This window comes from Phyllobates terribilis, unplaced genomic scaffold (assembly GCF_046119375.1).
Source record: "Phyllobates terribilis strain yellow unplaced genomic scaffold, ASM4611937v1 Scaffold_9__5_contigs__length_417890890, whole genome shotgun sequence".
In the NCBI taxonomy this organism is placed as follows: Eukaryota; Metazoa; Chordata; class Amphibia; order Anura; family Dendrobatidae; genus Phyllobates; species Phyllobates terribilis.
In genome coordinates this window covers 108,499,277-108,519,466 of record NW_027362769.1, presented here as the reverse complement: position 1 = coordinate 108,519,466, position 20,190 = coordinate 108,499,277, and the positions used below count along the sequence as shown (strand labels likewise).

At 42.3% G+C, this 20,190-nt stretch overlaps 1 protein-coding gene across 1 annotated transcript in view; it reads right to left on the bottom strand.

Annotated features, from left to right (window-relative positions):
- The window catches only part of CHN1 (chimerin 1), a 120,491-nt gene extending 101,335 nt beyond the window's left edge, over positions 1–19,156 (bottom strand). The window contains exons 1-3 of the mRNA XM_073646898.1: positions 18,838–19,156; positions 18,663–18,749; positions 1,410–1,448 (exon numbers count right to left, since the gene is read on the bottom strand). Coding sequence (XP_073502999.1) covers positions 1,410–1,448; positions 18,663–18,720 — 97 coding nt within the window. The 5' untranslated portion in view covers positions 18,721–18,749; positions 18,838–19,156. The remainder of the gene's footprint in view (positions 1–1,409; positions 1,449–18,662; positions 18,750–18,837) is intronic.
- Positions 19,157–20,190: the final 1,034 nt, after the last annotated feature.

Sequence of the window (20,190 nt, the reverse complement as noted above, 5' to 3'; positions counted from 1 at the left end):
CTTCAGAGAGGAAGAGGACTTGAACTGTAGCGCCACCTACTGGAAGTAGCCATCCTACAAGTTAATATCGACCCTTTAACGAGCCTTGCAATATGACTTAGGATAAAAGCCAAACCAGAAACACTGTCTGCAAATTGAGGTTCTGGTTTGGCTTTTATCCTAAGTCATATTGCAAGGCTCGTTAAAGGGTCGATATTAACTTGTAGGATTGCTACTTCCAATAGGTGGCGCTACAGTTCCTGTCCTCTTCCTCACTGAAGAGACAATTTTCATATTCTTTTATCAAGAGAGGATCCCATTGGTAACTTTAACCCCTTCAGGACACGCCCACTTTTGGATAAGTCATTTTTTTTTTCGCCACTTGTCACATATTGGTTATCCACAACTTTCTTTTCCCCTAACTAAATAGGTGCATGCAAGTTTTTTCAGTTTTTTTTTGGGTGGGGGGAGGGAAAGATTTTTTTTTTTTTGCAGTACATATAAACTTATTAACTTCTAGTAATTGTTCATGGGAAGGAAAACAATAGCAATTCTCCCACTTACTTCTGTACAGTATAAATGACATTTTACCTTTATTCCGTGGGTTAGAACAATTATGGCAATACCAAATTTCCAAATTTATAATTTTTTACTACTTTTGAACATATATGCATATGGATAAATAACTTTAAAAAATAATTTGTTTATATGTTTCTATATTTTGAGATAGATAGATAGAGATATATATATTTTTTAATGTCTGCGAGAACTTTGGGGGTTGGGTACTCGGGGTGGGCATCAAGAAGTAATTTTCCTTACTGCCATTGTAGGACATGCAAGATATAAAACAGAGCAATTCTGGAAAGTTCTTTTTTTGTTATAGTGTTATTACTTTTTCGCAGAAAAAGTTCATTTTTAAAAAATAATTTATATTTTTGGTCACCGTATTCAAAGCAGTAATATAAAATATGTCTTATTTCTTTGTACTTTTGTTTCGCCTATAAGAAATATTTATTAAAATAGCAATTTGTGGGTTTTATTCTTTTACATTTTTTTGTACAGCTACAGCTTTTATTTATTAATATTTATTTGTCCCAAAGGGGGACTTTTCCATGTGATTGTTCCATCGCTAACATAAACCACCACGCTATACGTCAATGTTAAACTGACAGGCGGTGTATTAGACCGCAACTCGTGGACCTCTAGTGTAACCACCTCCAATAGATGACACATTTCTTCTTAGAAAGTGGAATATGCCTTTAATTGTATCTATGCCTTATTAATTTTCTCATTATTGCTGTTTTTATATAGATATCCTGTTTGCCTCTGATTACAGCCTTACGGCAGCTGCTCTGACGCATGATCTCTCCGGTGTGGGGCAATATGTTCTGTCCTGGTGCAGAATATCAGATATATTCCAGTATACTTACAGTAAGACTTCCACACAGGAGGCCTGTACTCATCATTATCTGAAAAAAGAAAAAAAATGTAAATTACAGGCTACAATAGTAAGTACATACATGTAAAGATGTATTTTATGATGTATACTGTATTACAGGAACCCTAAGCTATAAAGCTGCAGCAAGTGATGGCATATCTCTAGCGTGTGCAGTAACTTGCTTGTTTTTTTGTCCTCAGTATTTTGTGCTTTGCATGTTTTTTTTGCACAATACAGCATGTCACTTCTTTCAGCAGTTTTCATCCATCGAAAGCAATAGGTAGTTGAAAAACGCAGGTATCAGGTTTTGCTGTGTTTTTAGTTAAAAAAAGCAAGTACACCAGTATGTGAAATCCATTTATTCTTGTGATTTTCCCAAGTTTTAACCATCTTGTCTTGGTTACCCGAGATGGCAGTTAGGATTAGTATAGTTTAATTAAATTAGGGATGATTAAAAAGTAAACATTGGCTGACCAAGGTGTGAAATTGAACAATGCATGTGGCACACCAAGGTGTGAAATTGAACAATGAGTGAGCAACTCAATGGCAGACCAAAGTGTGAAAGTAAACAGTGTCTTACAAACTCAATGCTCTGCCAATGTCTTAATTATACTTTTCCTGAACAATTCACGAGGGCTGTGGAGTCGGGAGTCGTAGCCCATTTTGGTGGAGTCGGTACAAGGGACCGACTCTGAAAATATATAATAAATTGGGTACAGTAGTTCAATGCAGTTTGTAAGGAATAATTTTTCCTAAGAATTTGGGAAAGTTATGAAATGTCCTATAAATGTCTGTTCTATTCCTGATCTAAGGGTCTAGACTTTTAGCGGAGATTTATCACTTAAACATGAGCCATGTATGAGGGAGTCTGAGTCGTGGAGTCAGTGCCATGGGGTTTGGCTTACTGACTCCACAGTCCTGCAATTCACCTCCCCACACTGTTACATTTGTAATTCTAGTTAATTTTGTTTCACATAAGTTTTCCGTGAACCAAACAAAACTTTTACATATATGTGTGAGAGGCTGTAAAATAATTTAAAGACGCCCTCCTCCCTTCAAAGATTTTATCCTCTTAATATATTGCAATCATCATATTATATAGCACTGTGTACTCACAACTGCTCATTTTTCCCTTCTACCCAGCTAATTCTTCTCTTTCCATTAGGTCTATGACATCACGTGATTAAAAACTGACTTGCCGAATCCTTCTAAGTTCTATGTAGAAACAGGAGGTCAATTTTCCTTGCATGAGTCATCACTGCAAAAGTCCTTAGCAAGGGGAGGAGGAAGCAGCTGGGTCAGGAGGTGAAGGGGGGGATGATTTATGCAGGGACTAGAGACTTCCTGTTTCTACATAGAGCAGAGAAAAGAGAAGAATTAATTGGGTAGAAAGGCAACATGAGAAATTGTAAGTACACAGTGCTATCTAATATGATGACTGCAATATATTAAGATAAAAACTATAATGGGAGGAGTGCTTCTTTAAATGTCCAGTTTAAATGTTGTAAGAAAAGTAAAGCAGTGAATGTACAAGCAGAGGGGGAAGAGATATATTTTAAGGTAAAATATGGGTGCAGGAACCGATCTTCACAATACACATTTATACAGCATGACTCCATAGAAGATTAAAAACTGATTCTAGAAAAAATATTATTATCCATGAGACGATAGACATGCAGACAACATCCGTCAGCTTTTGGCCACCATCCACTAAGTGAAGTACAGATCACAAAGTCTTCTCTTTATACCAGTGACCTCACAAAATTGGGCTTTAATTAAGTCTGGTCACAATGGCAGAGGAGCAGATCTAAACATGAAATGGGATTAGCATCACTGACAGATGTACACCATGAAATAACACCCTAATGGTCTGCCATGTCACAGGGTACACGGGCACAAAGACCTTATGAAAGCAGCATAATGGTGGATTAATCCCCACGGCAGGACTATTCAATAGCTGTGACCTGGCACAACCCTCCCGTATAGAGATCGACACATGTAATCGATGCTGTAATGACTAGTGAATTAGGGGGCGCTAAATGTGACCCCCAAAGTGCACGTTATGAGCATGCAGTTCCTGGTTGATGGTCACCTTAAATATATTATTACACGGGTGCTGTGGTTGGAATACTGTGTTTAATGTAATATATCATTATCAAAAATTGCCCTCTTAAGCAAGGAAATTTACTGCATTTTCTGTCAGTTTTTCAGAGGGAACATGTCATCGAGGCAACCCGTTTTTCTTTAAATAAGGTCGTCCCACTGTCAGTCAATGGACCGGACGACTTCATTGCAATGAGTGGTTGTCATAGAATCATAGAATGGCAGAGTTGGAAGGGACCTCCTGGGTCATCTGGTCCAACCCCCTGCTCAAAGCAGGATTCACTAAATCATCTCAGACAGATGTCTGTCCAGCCTCTGTTTGAAGACGTCCATTGAAGGGGAACTCACCACCTCTCGTGGCAGCCTGTTCCACTCATTAATCACCCTAACTGTCAAAAAGTTTTTTCTAATATCTAATCTGTGTCTCCTCCCATTTAGTTTCATCCCGTTGCTTCTAGTCTTTCCTTGTGCAAATGAGAATAAAGATGATCCTTCTACAATGTGACAGCCCTTGACATATTTGTAGACAGCTATTAAGTCTCCTCTCAGTCTTCTTTTTTGCAAGCTAAACATTCCCAAATCCTGCAACCGTTCCTCATAGGACATGGTTTGCAGACCAGTCACCATTCTGGTCGCTCTTCTCTGAACTTGTTCCAGTTTGTCTATGTCTTTTTTAAAATGTGGTGCCCAAAACTGTACACAGTATTCCAGATGAGGTCTGACCCCTCTACCGATCAGTGTAAATGCTGCAGCAGGCCATATGTTTCCCCCACAGCGATAATTGGGTGAAGTCTTTGTCTCATACAGTGATACAGACTTCTATGACGTCAAAGTTTTAATAAGGAGTCTTCTGAGCGGGACAACCCAAAAGGACCTATCGACTTCCCCAGTCCTTTTTATGTCTCTATAGTTTGTAAATTTTTGCATAAATTTTCAGGAAGAATAACAGAGGATTGTCACAAAGCAAAACAGTAAAGGGCCCTACACAACTCGACTACAGGGGGCCGAGCATGCCGGTATTGGTGGGGTCAGCTGACAGTCTAATGTGTATGGGGGCCTCACGACTCTCCAGTAACAAGATGATGTCAGGGAGGAGAAGGGTCCGGCCATTGTATTTCAGTTATCCTGTGGGAGATTAGCCACTGCCACAGGACTGACAGCTGCTCTCACATAGTCAACACAGGAGTGATTGGCCTAGGCGTGTGCTCTTGTGTATAGGGGCCTTAAGTTGATATAGCACTGATAGCCATCTAGTACGCATAGGGGGCTTAAAGGGGTATGCTCATCTCAGAGATTCTATCCCAATACATAGTAGGTGCAATAATAATATTAGCAAATACCTCCAATTAGAAATGTAGTATAGTTCTTCTATGTTCGCTATGTCACTTACCCCATGTGCAGGGCATTGTAGTAGCTTAGAAATCCATGGTTACGATCACTAACCGCTGTCACTAAATGAGTGGTCATAACAATGGATACCTAACCTACTGCAACGCCCTGCAGATGGGGTAAGAGACATGGAAAATAATCTCGAGTACTGAGATGCTTGGGCGAGTACCGAGCAGTGGCGAGCGTGCTCGCTCATCACTAGATAGGATCTTGGAGATGGAAATACCCCTTTAAGGCAAAGTGCTCCATTATCTGGTAAATGTAATCATTTACTAATTCAGACTGTTCAGGAGAGCTGCACAGGCAGAAGATGAGCATGGTGGAGCAAACAAGCCACGTACCATAGATTAAAGTTGGCCATTTTCAGCAGACCTAATGTGTATGGGGGTCTCCAAATTCTTCCTGGACAGATGGTATTGGGGGAGAGGAAGATTAAGCATTCTAATCCCCAATAAGCCATTACCCAAGGAGTCGGTCAGTGGTTTAGGGCTCCATACACTAGAGATAGCTGCCGGCCGCTATATCTCCCGACTCCTCCACACACAGGAGAGCGCGGTCTACTGAGAACTTCTGTGTTCTCGACGAGAGAGTCGCTGCCAGACTCCTCCTGGTTTGGGATTTTTCCTTTTTTACCACATTGGGGTGGGGGTTATGTGTAAACTTAAAGGGGTATTCCCACCTCCAAGATCTTATCTCAATATTAGCAAATACCTCCAATTAGAAATGTAGTATAGTTCTTCTGATTCGCTATGTCTCTTTCCTCATGTGCAGAGCATTGCAGTAGCTTAGGTATCCTTGGTTACAACCACTCATGTAGTGAGAGTTAGTTAGCTAGTTGCTAGTGGTTGTAACCATAGATACCTAAGCTACTGCAATGTCCTTCATATGGGAAAAGAAACATATAAATTAGAAATGTAGTATAGTTCTCCTGATTCACTATGTCACTTACCCCATGTGGAGGACATTGAAGGAAGTAGCTTAGAAATCCATGGTTACGACCACTAACTGTCACTAAATAAGTGGTCGTAACCATGGATACCTAAGCTACTGCAATGCCCTGCACATGGGGTAAGCAACATAGTGAATCAGAAGAACTATACTACATTTCTAATTGGAAGTATTTGTAATATTATAACATCTACTACATTTTGGGATAGGATCTTGGTGATGGGAATACCCTTTAAAGAAAAGTTAAAAAAAAAACAACCCTTATCAATTTGCAGAACTTCTAGACTTGAACTTTCCCTGCTTATAAAGGGAGGAATACTGATAATATAGAAATACCGGGAATGGCTGTTTGTGCCATTTCCTAATATACAAAATAATCAGAGCAAATGTAACAAAGAAAAAAACGTACAGATCCCTGCAGAGCGGAAACAATCTGATTTAACACTAGATTATATAACCTGCTGCCTTCTGCTGGGGTTTGTTATATTCAGCTTGGATCAGCACTTCCTTTCCTGTCAATTCAATACGACCTGAAAACTTTCACTCACCCTTCCCTTGTTGTGTCACTGGAGAACAGAAACGGAAACACTAAGGAAGCGGCTGCAAACCAAGCTGCTCATTGCCAGAGAAGAAAAAGAAGATGAAGATGGATTCTAGAAACTGTCAGTAAGAAATCTCCAATTAATTAGATAAATCTAAAAGACCTTGGGAAAAATAAGGACATTGCTGGGAGAGTAGAGCTGCTGATGGACAGTTGTAAAGACCGGTATATAATCTGTGTAATGCATCATTTACACACAAGGGTAAAGAAAAAAGTGCAAAATGTATCTGCATCTTTAAAGGGGTTAACAGAAGAGCGAGGGGGAGAGGGGTAAAGACCCAATTCTTGTAATCCGTCTTGGCGTCTCTGCTGCTGGAGATAGAATAATCTTGACAGCAAGTTAGAAGAGATACTCCTGGTGGCTGGCACACTGGAGTCATTTTTTGGGGGTAAGAAAAGTAATTTTTAAGTAATGAGCAACTTAGGAAATCTGCAAATCACTATCTATGAAATGAGATCGAGTAGGTGGAAAGTACAAGGACTATTTAAAGGGAATCTGTCAGAAGGATCAACCCTCCTAAGCAGTATACAGTTAGGTCCATACATATTTGGACAGAGACAACATTTTTCTAATTTTGGTTCTAGACATTACCACAATGAATTTTAAACAAAACAATTCAGATGCAGTTGAAGTTCTGACTTTCAGCTTTCATTTGAGGGTATCCACATTAAAATTGGATGAATGGTTTAGGAGTTTCAACTCCTTAACATGTGCCACCCTGTTTTTAAAGGGACCAAAAGTAATTGGACAGATTAAATAATTGTAAATAAAATGTTCATTTCTAGTACTTGGTTGAAAACCCTTTGTTGGCAATGACTGCCTGAAGTCTTGAACTCATGGACATCACCAGACGCTGTGTTTCCTCCTTTTTGATGCTGTGCCAGGCCTTCACTGCGGTGGTTTTCAGTTGCTGTTTGTTTGTGGGCCTTTCTGTCTGAAGTTTAGTCTTTAACAAGTGAAATGCATGCTCAATTGGGTTGAGATCAGGTGACTGACTTGGCCAGTCAAGAATATTCCACTTATTTTCTTTAATAAACTCCTGGGTTGCTTTGGCTTTATGTTTTGGGTCATTGTCCATCTGTAGTATGAAACAACGACCAATCAGTTTGGCTGCATTTGGCTGGATCTGAGCACACAGTATGGCTCTGAATACATCAGAATTCATTTGGCTGCTTCTGTCCTGTGTCAGATCATCAATAAACACTAGTGACCCAGTGCCACTGGCAGCCATGCATGCCCAAGCCATCACACTGCCTCCGCCGTATTTTACAGATGATGTGGTATGCTTTGGATCAGGAGCTGTACCACGCCTTCGCCATACTTTTCTCTTTCCATCATTCTGGTAGTGGTTGATCTTGGTTTCATTTGTCCAAAGAATGTACTTCCAGAACTGTGCTGGCTTTTTTAGATGTTTTTTAGCAAAGTCCAGTCTAGCCTTTTTATTCTTGATGCTTATGAGTGGCTTGCACTGTGCAGTGAACCCTCTGTATTTACTTTCATGCAGTCTTCTCTTTATGGTAGATTTGGATATTGATACACCTACCTCCTGGAGAGTGTTGTTCACTTTGTTGGCTGTTGTGAAGGGGTTTCTCTTCACCATGGAGATTATTCTGCGATCATCCACCACTGTTGTCTTCCGTGGGCGCCCAGGTCTTTTTGAATTGATGAGTTCACCAGTGCTTTCTTTCTTTCTCAGGATCTACTAAACTGTAGATTTTGCCACTCCTAATATTGTAGCAATTTCTCGGATGTTTTTTTTTCTGTTTTTGCAGCTTAAGGATGGCTTGTTTCACCTGCATGGAGAGCTCCTTTGACCGCATGTTTACTTCACACCAAAACCTTCCAAATGCAAGCACCAACCTCAAATCAACTCCAGGTCTTTTATCTGCTTAATTGAGAATGACATAACGAAGGGATTGCCCACACCTGTCCATGAAATAGCCTTGGAGTCAATTGTCCAATTACTTTTGGTCCCTTTAAAAACAGGGTGGCACATGTTAAGGAGCTGAAACTCCTAAACCCTTCATCCAATTTTAATGTGGATACCCTCAAATGAAAGCTGAAAGTCTGAACTTCAACTGTATCTGAATTGTTTTGTTTAAAATTCATTGTGGTAATGTCTAGAACCAAAATTAGAAAAATGTTGTCTCTGTCCAAATATATATGGACCTAACTGTATATTTGGGTTGCAGGTCATAGGAAGCTGAATACAATGACACCTTGATAAACATGATCAGTGTCAGACTGAAGAACATTGGGTCTACCAGAGGATTTGATTCTGAGGGTCCACCTTTCTCCCCCACTCAAGAGCCCCATAGCAGCTGCAAGGTTTGCACTATGAACTCTCCTGAAGAAGAAGCCAGGGCCCACCGGAGGATTCTCGGGTTCTCTGGTGGGTCAGCCCAACCCTGTATATGATCCAATATCTCTTTCACAGAAATTCAAGGTTTTCTTGATATGTAAATTAGCTGTTAAGATCTATGGGTCGGACATAGATCTCCCCAAGAATCTGCTTCCAGAGCTTATTTTAAATGAAAGGGAGAGTTGCTAGTGTGAGACATGTAAATCAAGAGAACAGACTGTCAGTCATTACATGTCTCACTCTGGTAAAGCTTCCCTCCTCCCCTTCATTTAAAATAAGCTCTGGAGCCAGATTCTTAGGGAGATCTATGTCCGGATCTTAACAGCTAATTTACATATTAAGCATATTAAGAAAAATGTGGATTTCTCTGGAGTAAAACATCAGATGGCAGATATCAAGGTGTCATTATATTCAACAGTTTACGACCACAATGCCTGCCCTATATAAACGCCTTAGGAAGGTTGATCTTACTTACAGATTCCCTTTAACAGATGAGTATTGGGCATGTGTAAATACATGCTGATTGAACTACGGGCAGCATGAATCAGACACTGGCTGTCATTATAGACGGGTGTGTTGTAAATCGTAATGCTGCGGTATTTCAGTGAATACACTTTTCAAAGCTGGTGCGGGACTAGTCGGGTGCGGGGCTAGTCGGGTGCAGTTGCTGGCTGGCTTCTCTAGTTGACTGACAGGTCTCCGCCATGTATGTTGTATGTACATAGGAGAAACCTGTTAAACTAGAACAGTACAAAGCCAGCCAAGGGACAATCTGCACTAGTCAGGTCCTTTCCTATAGTTGCCAGACGGTTTTTCAAACCATATTTCTCAGAAAAGCTGCATTATTTCATTTCATCATATAAGGCTACAATTGTGCAGCCAGGCTCTGATTCATGCTGCCCATAGTTCAGGCAACATGGATCTAATGACAGGTTCCCTTTAACAAAAGCTCCTTAATTATGACAGTTACCGTAGATTATTCAACTAGAAATAACCTACCTAAGGCTATGTGCCCACGATGCGGTAATGCTCCGGATTTTTTCCTGAGCGTTTCTGCATCTCCCTGGCAGAAAAAAAGCATGCGGATTGTACATGCGGATTGTACATGCGGATTGTACATGCGAATTGCACATGCGGATTGCACATGCGGATTGCACATGCGGATTGCACATGCGGATTGCACATGCGGATTGCACATGCGGATTGCACATGCGTTTTCCTGCCAGGGACATGCGGAAGTGAAGTGTTCTTCACATGCATTTCCGCATGCGGGTTGTCAAGCGCTTTCCAAGCGATTTTAGCATCACTTGGAAAGTGCTTGACAACTTGGTCACACTATATAAATCCATGCAAAAGGCATGGATTTATATACTGTGACCTTTAAAGAATGGTAAAAAATAAATCTATACTTACCTTCCGATTGCCCCCGCAGTCTTTCTTCGCTCCGTCCTGGCTTGCCGGCAGCTCGCGGTACACTGAAGGACCTGCCGTCACATGACTATGACGTCAGCGCAGGTCCTCCAGTCCACCACGATCTGCCGGCAAGCGAAGACAAGCGCAGCGGGGGCCATCAGAAGGTAAATATAACATTTATTTTATTCTTTTTTTTCACAGGTTCTATGGTACCCGGGTCCGGAGGAGAGTCTCTTCTCCAGACCCGGGTACCATCCGCACATTAGAAAGCATGGATTCCGCATCTACAGATGCAGTGATGAGGAATCCATGTGTTCCAATGAAAGTCAATGGTGGCGAAAACGCAGCGCTTCCGCAAAATAATTGGTAGTGCTGCGTTTTTTTCCGCAATGATAATCCGCAGCGGAAATTTCCGCATCATGTGTACAGCACATGCGGATTATCATTGGGGGACATGGCAAGCCTTCTACCATGCGTTTCTGCCACTGCGGAAACGCTTAAAAAACGCATCGTGGGCACACAGCCTAATACAGGTTAACAAAAGGAAAGTTTACCCCGGAAACCACACACAAGCCTTATGGCATCTGGCCTGAGATCAGACCTCACTATGATGCATATGCCACAAGAAGGTGACATCTGTGCAGTGTACATGTTAGTCGTGGCACCATATGGATAATTAATTTACCGGAAAGGACACGCTTGGCTGAAATATCACTTAGTTTAAGTGCAAGTCACAACTCCTGGCTCACAGAGGTCATTTTTTTCCCCCCAACTCCTCTAGCCATGCATCTATATATTGGCCAGTGAACCATGAAATACTGGATCATAAAATGGCAATACTAGTAAAGTCAGGTGTTATATACAGACGTGAGAGAATATATATCATATATGGGCTAAGCTGCCTATTACTGCAGGTCAGCCCAGTCATCCAGCTGATTGGTGAGGCTACGGGATGTCAGACCCTACTGATCTGATATTGTAGTCCTAGAAAAGCCCATTTAGGCCTAAAATACACATGTGGTATGTATATATGTATGTACATACGTACACACACATGGTGGGAGAAATAAGCATTTGATCCCTTGCTGTTTCTGTAAGTTTGCCCACTGACAAAGACATGAACAGTCTATAATTTTAGGGGTAGGTTAATTTTAACACTGAGAGATAGAATATCCCCAAAAAAATCAAATTGTATAAATTAGATACATTTTTTTGCATTTTGCAGTGAGAAATAAGTATTTGATCCCCTACAAACCATTATTAGTTCTGGCTCCTACAGACCAGTTAGACGCTCCTAATCAACTCGTTACCTGCATTAAAGACTCCTGTCCACAGACTCAATTAATCAGTCAGACTCTAACCTCTACAACATGGGCAAGACCAAAGAGCTTTCTAAGGATGTCAGGGACAAGATCATAGACCTGCACAAAGCTGGAATGGGCTATAAAACCATAAGTAAGACGTTGGGTGAGAAGGAGACAACTGTTGGTGCAATAGTAAGAAAATGGAAGAAATACAAAATGACTGTCAATCGTCATCGATCTGGAGCACCATGCAAAATCTCACCTCGTGGGGTATCCTTGATCATGAGGAAGGTGAGAGATCAGACTAAAATTACATGGGGGGAATTTGTTAGTGATCTCCATGCAGCTGGGACCACAGTAACCAAGAAAACCATTGCTAACACATTACGCCTTTAGGTTTAAAATCCTTGTAAACACAAGCAGGTGTAGTGCTATAGAAATTTAAAACTTAACATTTATTACCACTAGATAAAATATGTGCAATATACAAGGACCTAAAAACACAGATGTACTGTCTGTGGTATTAGATAGCCAAAATACTTCCATATATTGTTGCGTCCAAAGATATAAATATATGTCATATAAGCATATTGTATCTCCGACGCAACCAAGAAAGTGTGGCAAAAAGAAAATGATGGAGCCTACGGGACACTATAACAACTTATTGTGTCTCAGAATGTGAGAACGCAGAAACATTAACCCCATCAGTGGTAACCATTTAACCTTGCTATATATAGAAATGGAACATCCTCACCAATTTTGACATCCGTTCCTGCTCTCAGACTTCAAAATAGCTCCATATAATGGGGGCAGACCAAGTCTCATAGGGTCACCAGCCCATCACAATATACCGGTATGATGGGCGTTCTCATATATTGAGACACAATAAGTTGTTATAGTGTCCCGTAGGCTCCATCATTTTCTTTTTGCCACACTTTCTTGGTTGCGTCGGAGATACAATATGCTTATATGACATATATCTATATCTTTGGACGCAACAATATATGGAAGTATTTTGGCTATCTAATACCACAGACAGTACATCTGTGTTTTTAGGTCCTTGTATATTGCACATATTTTATCTAGTGGTAATAAATGTTAAGTTTTAAATTTCTATAGCACTACACCTGCTTGTGTTTACATTTATTTTTTTGTGTAGTTATTTCTAAAACCCCTACTGCTGTATTTTGAGGTTTAAAATCCTGCAGTGCCCACAAGGTCCCCCTGCTCAAGAAGGCACATGTGCAGGCCCGTCTGAGGTTTGCCAATGAACACCTGGATGATTCTGTGAGTTATTGGGAGAAGGTGCTGTGGTCAGATGAGACAAAAATTGAGCTCTTTGGCATTAACTCAACTTGCCGTGTTTGGAGGAAGAAGAAAGATGAGTACAACCCAAAGAACATCGTCCCAACTGTGAAGCATGGTGGGGGAAACATTATACTTTGGGGGTGCTTTTCTGCAAAGGGGACATGATGACTGCACCATACTGAAGGGAAGATGGATGGGGTCATATATCGCGAGATTTTGGCCAACAACCTCCTTCCCTCAGTAAGAGCATTGAAGAAGGGTCGTGGCTGGATTTTCCAGCAAGACAATGACCCAAAACATACAGCCAAGGCAATAAAGGAGTGGCTCAAAAAGAAGCACAGTAAGGTCATGGAGTGGCCTAGCCAATCTCCAGACTTTAATCCCATAGAAAACTTATGGAGGGAGTTGAAGCTCCGAGTTGCCAAGTGACAGCCTCAAAATGAATGATTTAGAGATGATCTGCAAAGAGGAGTGGACCAAAATTCCTCCTGACATGTGCACAAACCTCATCATCAACTACAAAAAAAGGGTGACTGCTGTGCTGCCAACAAGGGTTTTGCCACCAAGTATTAAGTGTTGTTTGCCAGAGGGATCAAATACTTATTTCTCACTGAAAAATGCAAATAAATTTATCAGTCATTACCCCTTCAGTCTGCTAATGAGCCACCAGTTAGATCCCTTCCTAAAAATTTTGTAGATCCAGAAAACCCCCCTTAAACTCTAGATGTTTGGTTGCACGATAGTCGAGGTAAAACAGGTTACTACAGCCATAAAAAAAAATAATAATCGCAATAGCCGCGCAGTAAGAAATCCCGCCAGAAAAAAATTCCATCTGAAGTAATAAAGCAAGTACTATACACTGGGGGGAGTGGGAGCAGTTCCTATTTTTCTGTCTATCCACTTAAAAAGTATAAGAAAAATTAATTTACAGAAGCTATGAACATAAAATAAACGCCAACAACCATCATTTTGAAAATCATATGCAAATGACTAGATTGTGACAAAAAAAAAAAGTGATCCGTGATGTAGGTTGGATTTTTCATCACCGGCTGAAAATTAGATGTGCGTTGCATGATGGCTGGATCAATCACAACTTTGCAAGCAATTTACTTTTTTTTGTCCTATATACCAGACCTGGAAGCTTAGACTGGCATGTCAATGGTCAGATCGTCCGGACGATAATTCAGCCACATTGAGGCCGATCCTAAGTGTATGGCCAGCTTTAAAATTTGTAACCGCTGGATTAAAGGAATTCTAAGGCAGCCATATACAAGATTATCTCGGCTGAACCCTCTGATGTCAGTGTGATTAGCCAACCATCTAATAGGGCCTTGTGACTGACCCTCGATATCAGATGGGCATGCTACATTTTGTTCTCGGTGCTAGAGTTCTAATCCTCTTCCTCTCGTAAGAGACAATTTGCATATTTAATTTCCCAGAGATGCATGCAAGGCTGATAAGTCTCCTCAATCTGACATGCCATGCTTGGCTTGTCACTCTCCACAAGGAGAAGCCCCTTAGTTCTCACAGGAGACAAGCTGACACCAAAAGGACCAGCAGAAGTTTCCTGTTGTCTCCTTGTGGATTGTGCACTGGTAAATGTATGGGGGCAGGGCGTGGGAGGAACAGCTGCCAGGGGGTGGGGGGGGGGGACGTGCCTTTTGCTGACTGCTGTATAGCCAGCTTTACTAATGACCAAGACATTAGACTTTTTAGGGCAAAAGTAGAATTTCTAAATAGTCAGATCAAAAAAATATAGCCACATGAATGGATCAATGAATACTAATTGTCTTAAAAATGACTGTGCAAACCAAGCACAGCTGCTCAGTGCACGGTTTTGTGCTCATTCCTACCCATTTGTTTTTCATCTATCTCCACCCACCTCTTTCTTGATTGACAGCTCTGGCTTTACAGGAGCCACAGAAGGAAAACAAGTATGGGAGAAAGAGTACTGAGCTGTTTGGCTACGCCAAGCTTGGTTTGAACAGTCGTTTTGTGCAGACAGGAGTTTTCTCACCAGAAAAGTGTACATTATAGGGCATGTTAGCTACAGAAAAGTAGTGACTTTCTGAATAAGTCACCGAAACTATGTAAACATGTGCCACGTCCAGTTATTCGGCCATTTCTGGATATTCCATAGGTCAGACTTTAGGTCACGATTCCATAAAGGTTTTTGGTAGGGAAATCATCATTACCAAGCTAGAATATACTATGAAGTAACAGACAACACTTCTATTTGACATATTAAGGTTTTCGCTTTTTTTTTTTTTTAAATAAATCGGGTGACAACCAATATGGCCGTCCAAAAAGCTCCAACAAGGGGTATAGACCAGTTTAAGGCTTCTAAATAGAAAATCTACCTAGTTATGCTCAATATAGAAGTGGTAAATGTATATAAAAAAAAAATAGACAAGTTTGTCATTAAAAATAAAGTTGGTGACAACCATCATGGGAGCTGTAGGAAGGCTCGGACTGGCCCACAGGAGAGCAGGAGAATCCTCTGGTGGGCCCCCATGCAGGAATGGGCTCTCCACTCCACCTATATGAGAAGTACTTGGCACAATACATTTGTTTCACTATATACAGGGCATCGTCTCAACCTTCACTTAACAAACTACCCTGTTTATTATTATTATATAGAAATATAGGCAAATTTGTGAATGAGGGTATTGTGATATTTACATTTATATATGAACAGTGGGCCACTAGAGTCGGTGTTACTGGTGGGACCTTAGCACCCCAGTCCGGCCCTGGCCGTAGGGCCCACAGCCAGTCCGGCCCTGGCCGTAGGGCCCACAGCCAGTCCGGCCCTGGCCGTAGGGCCCACAGCCAGTCCGGCCCTGGCCGTAGGGCCCACAGCTAATCACCAAACCTTCTCTAAACCCCCAAGTACAATATTTCTGGTAAAATTCCCTGTAATAAGACCCTTATCATTGCATTTGTTGAGATCATGAGCTCTGGAGATCTGCCCAGTGAAATATCCAGTATTTCCTCTCCTCCTCCGACATCTGCCAGTGCATTGATCTCTAACCCCTAAATGGAAACCCATTCATCACAGCAAAAGTCTAAACAGATAGTTCCCGTCTTAAATTACACTTGTAGTAAGTGCATTTACTCCATTAATGTGGACAGTCCATTACACATCTATAATATAGGTGTCATATAGTGGTGGCACATAATGGATCCTCAATTAGCCCGATTCAAATGTAAATCAAATGCAACAAACAAAGCCAGATAATCGTATGTTCCACCCTAATGATACAGATACATGAAGCCAATAGCTTGGGGTCATTAAATGTCTATTATCAACCCGTCGTCCAAGTAAGGACCCCCGACTGTACAGCTGGTCTCACATGGATTAGTAGGAGCAAGTCAGGTGCTATTCCTGCAATACGGCCCCTAAAATGAAGTCAGCAACAACTATTTAGTCAATTAAGTAAATTCTTGATATGCCTTGTCTTAAAGGAGTTTACCACTCTAAGAAAAGTGAATGATCTTATACACCTAAAACAATAAACAGAGCAGGTTCTCAAATCCTGAATCCAGTGACAGGGAGCCGGCGCTGCTAAAATCTCTGTGTTTGGCTGCAGTGGGTACATGTTGACAACGAGCATCACCACTTCAGCTTCTAGTGCCGTTTACATTACCACAGCCACTCAGCTCATTGATTGGCTGCAGTGGTGAGGTCAGCTGTTGATAAGATGTCACCGCTGCAGCCAAAACACCAGAGACCCGAGTAGCGGTGTAGGGATTGGCCCTGGACCAGGGGATTGCCTGTTTTGTTTGCTTCTTTAGGTATCTAAGAAAGTGTGGAGTCCACTGTCCTTAAAGGGGTATTCCCATCTCCAAGATCCTATCCCAATATATAGTAGGTGTAATAATAATAATAATAATATTAGCAAATACCTCCAATTAGAAATGTAGTATAGTTTTTCTGATTCGTTATGTCTCTTTCCTCATGTGCAGGGCATCGCAGGACCTTAGGTATCCTTGGTTACGACCACTGATATAGTGACAGTTGGTTAGCTAGTTGCTAGTGGTCGTAATCAAGGATACCCATGGTCCTGCAATGCCTGCACATGAGGAAAGAGGCATCACGAATCAGGAAAACTATACCACATTTCTAATTAGAGAGGTATTTGCTAATATTACATCTACTATATATTGGGAAAGGATCTTGGAGATGGAAAAACCCCTCTAAAGTAGAAACCCACCCACACACATGCACACTCTGCTAGGCATGCATGCAGCTTGATGGGCCATAATCACATGTCATGGCTGCATTTTGGCATATTTAAAAGTAAAGCTTGAGCCCTTTTTACCCTCCCATTTTCCTGTTTACCAGTGAAAACAAGTCAACCCCTACCAAAAGGATAGGCGATACCTTGCTGATCAGTGAAGGTCTGACTGCTGGAACCGGTAACGATCGGCAGAAGAGGCACTTTTAAAATGGAGCGGCAGTATGCATGTCCGATCAACGCTCCATTCATTCCCTATGGGGGCTACAAGCGCTGCACTTTTTCTGGCAGTTTCATAGGAAATAAACGGAGCGGTGGTGCCGCACTATTTTTGTAAGAGGGATAAAATTTCCTGGTGGGGGAAAAAAAAAAAATCCTGAATTGCCGATTGGTGGGGATCCATCCGCTAGAACCCACAGCGATCAGCATGTCACCTATCCTGCTTAAAGGAAAAACTTGTTTTTAACCGGACAACCCCTTTAATGTATGGCCCTGATGTAATGTGCACGGTAAACATTTTTATGGAGGTCACACAGCTTAGATCCATCATATTGAACATGAATTAAGCCATGATGGTGATTTTATAGTGACATGCACGCAGCTTTAACGGGAATCTGTCAGCAGGTTTTTGCTACCTCATCCGGAAGCAGCCTGATGTAGGCAAAGAGAAGCTGAATCTAAAGATGTATCACTTAGATTACTGGGTTCAGCTGTTCTGACACAGTTCTTAGATGTTGCATGCAGCAGAGCTGAGAAAGCTAGCCCCGCCCACACCAGGCTCTCTATGTATATTGTCTATTGACAATTTGCCGCTTATCACAGAAGGGGGCGGTGTCAGACAAGTGCCTGCGCACAAGCTAGTCACAGCAATGATAATGTCCTAGTGATAAAACCTGCAGTGTAAGTAAACAACAGAACACAGCCTGACATGTGACACATCATTGAATTCTGTGTTTTAACCCCTACCTCATGCTGTCCTCAGATACATAGCAAAAACCTGCTGCTTTTAAAGGGGGTTCAAGTCTGCAGTCCCTGTACGGGACTGCACACCGTCAGGATTCTCCGGTGCCTGGAGCTGGCAGGTGCGTCACTGCAAGTATGTGATTTGCATATATGTGGTTACGTGGCGACTAGACGTGTGCGGCCGCGCTCAATACAAGTTAACTGACACGTCTAGTCGGAATGTGGCCGGAAGTATGCAAGTCACAAACTGGCAGTCACAGCACTGGAACATCCTGACAGCGCGCACAGAGTGACCACAGACCTGGACAGCCCCTATAATTTTCCTGAGCCTCGCACCTCTGTCTTTTGCATGCAATATTGCAGTAGCCGTGCTACGAGCCAACCATGCATCGCCCTGCAGTTAATACGGACGTCCTACACGGCTCCGTGCTGCGATCATGCACATATTAATGCATTCGTTATGTGACCCCCAGGCAGAGGTAGGGCAATGGCCGCAGCCCCCCGAGATCATGGATCAGTAAGGGCTAATAATGGATGAGCCATTAAAGGGGCAGCACACGCCCAGAGGCAGAGCCTGCAGGAAACAATAGATAAGGATGGAAGAAAACAACTCACCAAATAACGTCAGAGCCATGGTCAGCCGGGGCAGGGGGCTCGGGGGGCTGCACTGCATCTAACGTCTTCAAGTTGCGCTGGAAATCACTGAAAGACATAAAAGTTACAGTGCAGCAGAGCATCCATGGAGCCAGGTGACACATGCAGCTCGGGGACATGGCGGCGCTCTGCTCACCTGAATGCACAAAGAGGGGAAGCATGGAGGAGGAGAGGAGCCGGCACTGCTGCCCCCTGAGCACTGACTCTCTGAATGGACGACCCGAGATGATCGCAGTCACACCGCATCCCTCCGGCTCCCGGCCGCCATCTTGCTGGCTTCCCCCCACATGACCAGACAGAGGCGGCGGTCAGGCTGGCGGCTGCCTGCGTTGTCCTGGCAACAGGAAATCCTCGCTACCTCTCGACCAGCGCCCGGCCTGTCACCCAGAACACGGAGATCACATAGAGCCTATGTTATATCACATAGAGCCTATGTTATAGCAGATCAGACAACTGCACAAAGAGCAATTCCCCATAGAGAAGCGTGGTCCGCATAGCAACCAATCAGGATCCAGCTTTCATATTTACAGTGCTGCTTAGAAAACGTTAGCAGGGATCTGATTGGTTGCTATTGGAAACCATTTTGCAGCTAAAAGATGGGGGAGGAATAATGGCTGAAAGCAGAGACAGACTGGTATCCCAGTGTCATTAACTTTCAAATGAATAGCGCCGATGACAATATGACCCTGCATACCTGCCGAGGTGCACGCGCAATACATGCGTATCACATACGTCTCAGCAGGTGTCACATCCGCTTTGCTTGAACAGTTTAGGCCATGTTCACACGCAGCATAAATGTTGCCTCGTTTTTTGTGCAGAAATTCTGCTGCGTTTAACTGTACGAGCAAAGTGGATGTGATTTCATGAAAGCTGCGCCTGTGTGCGTCCAACTGTGCAGTTTTGGTGCTTGTTTTTTTCTTTATAGGCTTTTATGCATGTAAAAAAAAATGCAGCCGCGTATTTAAGTGCCAAATCAAAGCTTTCTGTACTATAAAAAAGCATTAAAAACACTTCAAATTTGCACCAAAAACGCATCAAATAAGGGGGAATATGCATAATAAAAAATGAAGGAAAAATCAGTAAAACCAGAGACGATTGTTGCTGTGCAGTTTGGTGCTTTGCAGACACAAAAAAGAAGAACCTCATATAGTGAAGCTTATGTAAAAATTAAAGTTCTGGCTTCTACAACTATGAATAAATTAACAAAAAATAAATCCAGAGGTCCCAACTGTCCCGAATGCAGCGACACAGTCCCAGATTTGGGTCTACACCCTGCTGTCCCGGGTGGTCTGCTGAATGCCCCTCACTCCTATCATGCCCCCTCTGACATCTCTAACCAGTAACCACGGTATAATGGAAAGGTAAATGCCCAGTTCCGCCGATTGCTGAGGGTCCCTGAGGTCCGGCTCCCACCAATCAACAAGATGTCACTGTGGCACCCCTGAGGGTTCGGTCGCCACAGAGATACTGCATCTCACCCAGAGGTGTG